This window comes from Rousettus aegyptiacus, unplaced genomic scaffold (assembly GCF_014176215.1).
Source record: "Rousettus aegyptiacus isolate mRouAeg1 unplaced genomic scaffold, mRouAeg1.p scaffold_m13_p_1, whole genome shotgun sequence".
In the NCBI taxonomy this organism is placed as follows: Eukaryota; Metazoa; Chordata; class Mammalia; order Chiroptera; family Pteropodidae; genus Rousettus; species Rousettus aegyptiacus.
In genome coordinates this window covers 12,162,483-12,170,679 of record NW_023416284.1, presented here as the reverse complement: position 1 = coordinate 12,170,679, position 8,197 = coordinate 12,162,483, and the positions used below count along the sequence as shown (strand labels likewise).

General features: G+C 57.3%; 1 protein-coding gene across 1 annotated transcript; it reads left to right on the top strand.

The window, feature by feature from the left end:
• Window positions 1-2,842: 2,842 nt before the first annotated feature.
• Window positions 2,843-6,730, top strand: CAMK2N1 (calcium/calmodulin dependent protein kinase II inhibitor 1). The gene is made up of 2 exons (XM_016149186.2): window positions 2,843-3,870; window positions 5,403-6,730. Exons 1-2 carry the CDS (start codon window positions 3,705-3,707, stop codon window positions 5,471-5,473), a joined length of 237 nt encoding a protein of 78 aa, XP_016004672.1. The 5' UTR covers window positions 2,843-3,704; the 3' UTR covers window positions 5,474-6,730.
• Window positions 6,731-8,197: the final 1,467 nt, after the last annotated feature.

The window sequence follows — 8,197 nt, the reverse complement described above, 5'->3', positions numbered from 1 at the left end:
ATTTGGCAGAACTGGCTGATTTTGCGGCTGAAATAAAGAAGGATTTTCTCCAAGTTTCCCAATTTATAATGTAGAGTCAGAGGCCTAGAGGCAAGAATTAGCTTATTCAAAGCCACAGAGAGAGTCAATAGCTAATAATAAGTCCGTTTATTGAGGACTTACTGTCCATCAGCATATGGTCCATCTCCTTCCCCAGAACAAACCAAGTGGGAGTAATTATTATCCCCATTCGACAGATGAGAAAACTGAGGCATAAAGAGGTGAAACGATCACTGAGTTAGGAAATGACAACGTAGGGGTTTGAATGGGAAGGCTCTATGGCGGTAATAGTCACGGAAATGCTTTTCTAACTGTAAAGTGCTGCGTGCCTGGGAAGGCTGTGTGGTTCTATAAGGGGGTGAGTACTGAGTTGGGAAGGTGTGGCGCTGCCACCTTTAACCTTATTGGAACAAGGCAAGGTAAACATAAAAACAGATGGGGCGTAAAACCCTGTTTCTCTTCTTAGTCCTGTTTGCTGTGTGTGCAGGGATTCATAAGCCCTCTCTGTACCTTCTTGCTCTGTACTCTTCGTACAGTGAGACTGTGGTAGGCACTCAACATGCAAATTGCTTCATAACTCAGCAGCAAGGAAGGAGCCAGGTGAGTAGACGACGAGCGGGTCCCAGCCCTGCATGCTGTCACCACTGCAGGGTTTCCCCTACAGGAATCTGGAATCGCAGCTGGGGAAAGTGGCTTCTCCTGGCTCTATCACTAGCCTGTGACCTTGGCAAGTCACTTAGCCTCTTTCTGCTACATCAGTTAAATAGGGATGCAATGTCTCCTCTTTGTACCTCAAAAGGTATTTATTTTGAGAAGCAAGGTCAATAATGGATGTGAAAATGCTTTGGGCGGGGTGGGGGGTGGCGGACAGAAAGCATGAAACAAATGTAGAGCTTCTCGTTGTGACTTTATCATCCTGGTTGTTACGCTTTTCTCTTCCAGCACTTGGCCTGGTGCTAACCTCAAAGCAGACACGGAAAGCCTTAATGAACGGAGACAGGCGGCTCGCAGAGTGTAGCAAAGGGAGGCGGGAGACCTGCTGCTGGAGCCACTGACAAGCTGTAGGATTTGGGGCAAGCCCCTGACCCTCTCTGGGCTTCGGTTTCCCCATTTGTAAATGAGGGGATGGACTCTGTCATCTCTAAGGATCCGCCTGGCTCTGATGGGGTGGACGAAATGATACTGTTCTTTGTCACTCATTTCTAAGTCATTTCTCAAATGCTTAGTGCACATTCACTCAGCCAGGCGGTGAGAACCTGATGTTTAGATTTTATAGCAGTCCTTTGGGACAGGCAGCTGGCTAGTCACAAACACCACTTTACAGCTGAAATTATGAAAGTTCAGAGAGGGGGCATGACTTGCCCAAAGTCGAACAGCTAGCAAATGACAGGGCCGGCATTCACACCCAGGCCCGACTCCAGAGGTCCCGCCGCCCGTTTCCTCTGCCACACTGCGTCTGTTTCCCGTTTCTCAGGCCCCTTCCTCCCATTTTCCCCCGAGGTGTCGGTGTCGGATCTCTGGAGGCCAGGTGACCCTTTAATACAGTTTGGGGAGGGGGCTGGGCTGGCTTCTCTCAGGCAGCCCCTCTACCAGATGTTATATCACTAACCGGCCTCTTCCCTCCAGCCCCGCATCCACCCGGAGTTCTAGAATTAAGGGGAGAGTGAACCTGAGGGTACTCCTGCACTATTGATAGGACCCCTTGCCAGGCAGCAGGTTGAGATCGTTGAGAGCTCACTAGGGCGACCTAGATATGTTTCCTAACCTTGCCTTCAGCAGGTGGCATGACCTTGGGATGGCTGACCCTTTCCGGTGGTTAGGCTGCCTCTTCGGAGCAAAGGCGGTCTCCAGGCAGAGAGCACGTGCTGTTGGCTCTGGGCGAGGATAACGAGCCCTCCTTAAAAGCACCTTGCCCCCTCACAGTTGCCGTCTGCTTGGCAGATGCTCCCCCCAGGCCTCTGGGGGCTGCTCCAGTCTCTCTCTTGGGATCCAGGAGCCCGCTCTCAGAAGCCACAATCTCTCCCCAGACTTCTGCTTGTTGTTGGAAGGGAGGTCCCCGAGGGCAGAGGACTGCAGGCCCTGGATGTCCGCGGCCGAGGCATCGGACCGGACGCTGAGAGCCCGGCATCCCGGGCGAGCCCAGCGTAATAAGGCGCTCCCCTGTCCCCCGGGAGGCGGGGCTACCCCTTTCTCCCCCCACCGCCTCCACCCCGAGGCCCCGCGGGAGCCGGAGAGAGGGGCCTTCCAGGACGAACCGAGTGGGGGAGGGTGTGAGGCCCAAGGAACTGGGCACTGGGACTCCGAAGTGGGTCGCAAGGGTTGTGGGGGAAGGGACTCCCGGTTTTCCGGCTGGCAGGGGAGACTGTGTCCTCGGGTCACCCTGTTGCACTCCAACCTTCTGCCACAGCATCTGGCCTCGAAGAAGACCCGCATCCTTTTGTCCTTCCCGGCCTGTTCGTCGTCGGCCCGCCCTCACCCCCCCGGAACCCCCACCCCTCCCAGCGCCCCGCGGGAGGCCGAGCTGGCAGGTCCCGCGCGAGCCGCCGCGCACCGGCTCCGGGCCGGGTAAACACCCGGTGGGAGGGGTGCGCGGGGTGGCGGGGAGGAGGCGCCCGAAGGCCGCGGGGCCGGGGCGGGGCTCCCGGGGGCCCCTCCGCGCGGGCCGGGTGGCGGGTGCTGGGGGCGGAGGCAGGAAGCGAGCCGCGGCCCGGGCCGGCTGGCGCGGCCCCGTGACGTCGCTCGGCTTCCAGGGATCTCTCCCCGAGGCCCCGGGTCCCCTTCTCCCCGCCCTCCTCTGCCCTCCTCCCGTGCCTCGCCTCCGCGCCGCGGCCGGCATTTCTCGCTCGCAGCTCGCCGGCGGGCGGGCTCCTGCGTCCCAGCCTCCCTCTCCTCCCTCCCTCACTCTCCTCCTCCCCTCCCCAGCCTCCGCTCTCTCCCTCCCGGTGCCTTCCCTTCCCCTGTCCTCGGCCTCTGCGATCCCGATCTAGCCGTTTCCTCCCCCCTCTCTCCTCCCCCTCCCCTTTCTCTCTCCTCTCTCAGGTCTCTTTCTGCCCATTCTCCTGCCCCCTTTCTCCTTCGGTCTGTTTTTCTCCCCGTCTCCCTCTCGGTTTCTTTCTTCCTTCTTCCTCCCTCCGGGTACCCACCCCCCCTCCCGTGCCCCCCTCCCGTGTCCCCCCTCCCAGCTCGCTCCCTTTCCCCTCCGCCCCTCGCCGCCCCGCGGCTCGCAGCTCCCCAGTCAGCCTCCCCGAATCCGCGCCGGCCGGCCGGCTTTCCGGGGTGCGCCCTCCTCGGCCCCGCGCCTTCGGGGCTCGCTGGGACACCCTCCGCCTCCTCCCGGCTCGCGGCCCCGCCCGGCCCGGCCCCCGCCCAGCGCCCGAGCGCGCCGAGGATGTGAGTCCTGCCTGCCTCCGCCGGCGCAGCAGGCACTCGCGCGCGGAGCCGGAGCGCAGCGCAGCGCAGCTGTGGGCGCTCGCCGGGTCGCTCGCGCGGGCTGCGCGCTCCTGCCCTAGCGCCGTCCCTCCGCCTCCCGCCGGCGCCGCCGCCGCCGCCGCAGCCCACGGGCCGACCCCGGCCGGCCGCCCCCGGCCCCAGTGCCGCTGACCCTGTCCGCCGCGGGCGGGGACGCGGGCGGAGGAGGCGCCGCTGCGGAGCCCCCGGACGCGACCATGTCGGAGGTGCTGCCCTACGGCGACGAGAAGCTGAGCCCTTACGGCGACGGCGGCGACGTGGGCCAGATCTTCTCCTGCCGCTTGCAGGACACCAACAACTTCTTCGGCGCCGGGCAGAACAAGCGGCCGCCCAAGCTGGGCCAGATCGGCCGGAGCAAGCGGGGTGAGTTCGCCGCCACCTCGCCCGCCACCCCCTTTCTCGAGCGTTGGGGCCTGGCGGAGGTTTGCGAGGGTCTCCCGCACCCAGGAGCGCGTTTCGACCCAGTGGAGTCCGATCGCGCAGAATTGGGGCGATCCCGCACTGCGGGTCCGGCTCCGGCTGGCCGCGGGAATCTCTCCCCCTCAGCCAGATTCCCAGTGGGGTCACCCAGGGGGCGTGGCGGCTTCTAGCTGCTGCAGGGGCCGAAAGGTTATCCTGGGACCCCACCCGCACCAAAGTTTGCGTTTTGGTTTCTACGTCCCCCTCCCCATTTTGCGCATTGAACTCGCAGCTGCACTCGCTCTACAACTGGGGGGGGGGGGAGGTGTTGTCCCACGACTCCGCAAGGGAAAGAGTGGGGAACTGCGGAGGGAGGACCCCCGCTTCCTGTCGGAAAGGCCAGGGACTTTCGGGTTGCACGGGGTTTTCATTGTGACTTGGCAGCGGGAGGAGGTTTGCCGAGCCTGGGCGCTCGGCGCCAGAGTTGGAAAAGCCCGGGGAGACTGGGACGCAGAGAGGCTCGGAGCGGAGCTCGGGAGGCGCGGGGACAATGAGGGAGACTGACGGCAGCCGGGAGGGCCCGAGACGGCAGAGCTGGGGAGGGAGGCGGCTGGGTGGCGGGGGGAGACCGAGATGGGCAGAGACCCAGACAAAGCTCAGGAGAGGGAGCCAGAGCGGGAGAGACAGCGAGCCGGGGACGCAGGGTCTGGGGAGGACCGAGAAGCAGCTGAAACAATGAGGGCGACCGACACCCCAGACGCAGAGAGACCTAGAGACCTCGACAGGTGACCGTGGCGTGGAAAGACTGAGGGAGGGATTGAGGAAGGCGAGGCTAGATGGCCAAAGAGGGAGGACGAGGCGAGAGGCAGAAGCGGAGAGGCGGGCGAGCCCCGGCGCCAATGAAGGGAGCCTCTGACCTCTGCAGCGGCGGGGAGAGCGGAGACGCGGAGTCCGCGCGAGAGCGGGGGACCCGACCCGGCGACCAGGCGAGGCCAGGTCCTTCCACCGGCTGCACGCCGTGGGAACCCGCCCCTGGCGTCCCCTCTGCCTCTCCGCGCCGCCGCGCCCAGCCTCCGCTACCCGCGCCGCGCTGGGAGCGTCCCCGAGGGTCCCAGACCCGGAGACCTCAGCTCCTTCTCCTCCTCCCTCTTCTGCTCCCCCGGCCTCCTTTCTCAATAAAACGAGCCCCGGGGGGCTGGGGTGGGTGTTGAGGACGAGGCCAGGGCTGCCGGATTTGTGCTCCGCTCTCTTTTCTCAGAACTCAGCTGGGACACAGCCAGGGTTTGGGGGTTGGGGAGGTCAGAGGAAAGCCACCTAGGGACCCCTGACAGAGGCGGAAGAGGATGAGGCTGTGTCAGCGCGCCGGCAGCCCTCCTCCCCGGCCTTCCCCCCACCCCCTACTCTTCCCCCTGCTCCCGGGCGTAACGCGAAACGTTGGAGACCCCTGGCGAGGCCCAAGCGCGCTCACTTCTCCTTTTCTTCCCCTTTTTTTGCAGTTGTTATTGAAGATGATAGGATTGATGACGTGCTGAAAAATATGACAGACAAGGCACCTCCTGGTGTCTAACTCCCCCAAAGACAATGAGTTAAGGGAGAGAGTAAGAATAAGGACGGCGAGAACAGTTATTGGCAAAAAGAGCATGGAAAGAGAAAGCACTTTGAAATTTATTACTAGCTTGCTACCCACGATGAAATCAACAACCTGTGTCTCGTGTCAGGCCGGGAGACAGATGAGGCGTGAGAAGGAGGAGGAGGAGAAGGCTCTGGGCTCCTCTGCAAAATTAAAAATTAAAAAAAAAAATTTTTCGAAAAAATAACGAAATCACTATATACACACATATAAAGAAATAAAAAAAGAAGTCTCAGTTGCAGCTATTTGTCAAAAATTAATATCCATTTCTTTTTATATACAGTGAATATTGCGCAATTATAGGTCTGGATTTTGAACCACTTAAGTAAACGAAGCAGCAACACCGGGTGTTTTGAGGTGTTGGCATTTTCCGCTGATTTGGCTGTTCCCAATGTTTACATTATTTAATTTTGCAAAAATTATTCTGTGCACTTGGATGTGAAATGCTGTTCAGTTTTATTTTTTTATGTTATCTTGGATGTACAAAAAAATCAAAATGATCTCTATAGATACTCTGTTTTATTTTGGTCATCTTTCGAAGTTATCAGGAATGTGTTTAAAATAAGAGGACTTTTCTAAGGAATGAAACGTGGAAAGAATCCTTGTTTTATTTTAAAATGAATTGTAAAGCTTGTGTTTCTTTGTTGCTGCAAGCTATTTGCCCAAGTTAATGCAAATGGACACATTTTATATGTCAGGAAAAAAACCCATAAAAACAAAACAACAAAAAAAAATGCTTGAGCTTTTTCTAACCTCTCCCTGCAGTCTGTTGTGTGAGCAGCCTGTTTTTTTCTCTAATATTGTGTCAGTTTATTCTCTTTAATGGACTGTAAAAAAAAAAAAATGTAATCACAAGAGTGCCAAATATCTTGAAATGCCAAAAGGCATTTGGTTTCTTTTCTTTTCCTGTGCTCTGAGTCCACGTAAAGGAATGCTTGGAGTGTCTTTTCTGTTATTTATAGGGGTTCTCTTAAGGCACACCAGCTGCCTGTTTTGCATGGTATTGCAAAAATGCCTCTTGCGTGAGGAAATCTTTTACCATTTTTTTGTTTGCAACTTTGAACCTCAAGAGGTTTCTTCCCTTCCTTTCCCTGTTCCCTCTTTTCTTAATTCGATATTCTGTATGTTGCACCTTTAACCAGCACACAGGGCTACTTCTCTAACGTACAATAAAAGAACTGTTCCTGTGTCTCACTCCTCTCTTTTCTCTGCTTTGGTTCTGGGGGACTTGCTTTTTGTCTGCTGGCTGCAGACAGGAAGGAGGGAGGGGTACTTTGGTTCGTGAAGCGAAAAGGCAGGAGGGCACTGTGGCTTGGGCTCAGGCGGTAGGAAAGACAAGCTGGACAGGCAAGGCACCCTGGAAGATCAGGTTCATTCAATTTGGATTTGTATTGGGCTCTCCCGGCTTCTCTGAGGTTTCTGCCATCCGCGGTTGGGGTGCAGAGAGAAGCCAGGCTAGTGTTTTTGGGGGCAGTCAGTATTGTTCAGAGCAATGTCTGGAGGCTGGCAGACTTGGATGCGAATCCCAGTTCCTTCACTTCGTAGCTCTGTGGGCTTGAGCATGTCCCTTCACTGCTTTAAGCCTCAGTTTCCAAATCTGTGAAGTGGGGATAATGCAGCGCCTACCTTTCAGGGTTATTGGGAGGATTAATACAACACCCAGTACGTGTGTAGCACTCAGGGTTAAATACCCATATAATCCTTCACCAAGGGCCACCAATCCTCAAAGGCAGGGCTGAGGGGGAGCTAGGCTCTTCCCTTCTTCCTGAGTTCACAGGTCCCTGCAGGAGGAATGAGCCTGGTTTCTGGGGCCAACAGCTGGGGACGACAGCTCAGGCTTCCTTACTCAGCAGCTTTCCTCCAATTACTTCAAAAAAAGCTCCCTAGGAAAAAAAAAAATTCTCATCCCCTTGTGCTCAGAGCAGTTAATGGGGGTGGAGCCAGTGCCTGGACAAGGTGGGGTTGGGAGAAGGATTTTGGCTGAAGAAGGGACAGGAGAGGTTTTCCTCCTGGGCTGTTCCACATCCAGGAGCCCCAGTGCGGGGAGCTTTTAATGTGTTTGTTGTAAAACTGTCAACTGGGGAGTCACAACACAGCTTACAGTGACAGGAGCCTGCCTGTGACTCAGACATCAGGTAAGACAGGCCCTGGGGTGGGGGTGGGGAGGGAGAAGAGGGGCTCCGGAGGGCCCGGTGGGGGAGGGGTGGCATCTCATCCCTCTTTCCAGGCAGTGGAGGCCCAGATCTCCGAGGATGAAGGGAGAAGGGAGGACGGAGGACAGGACAGTAAGCTCAGTCATCTCATCATCATTATTAGGAACGGTGGGCAAGGTGGAGCTGGCAGTGCCATCAGGGTGATTTGGGGATGCAAACTTGATTTTTCCAGGCATGTGACTGTCCTTGAACCTGGCTGTCCTTCCTGCTGATCCCAGAGAATCCCAGTTTCGGAGCTCTTGGACTTGTAGCCACCACGGAGCCCAGCAGTCCCCTGTGCTTTTCCCATGAGAAGGCCGAGGGGTGCCTCGCAGAGAGTTAGGGACAGGGCCCACCTTCTGTGTGTCATCAATCTGCCAAGAGGGGTAGGAGCCTTCTGGAAAGAGTCTTTCAGGAGGCACAGATATGCTTGCACCAAGGAGTAATTACCACTTAACTGATCAAAGCA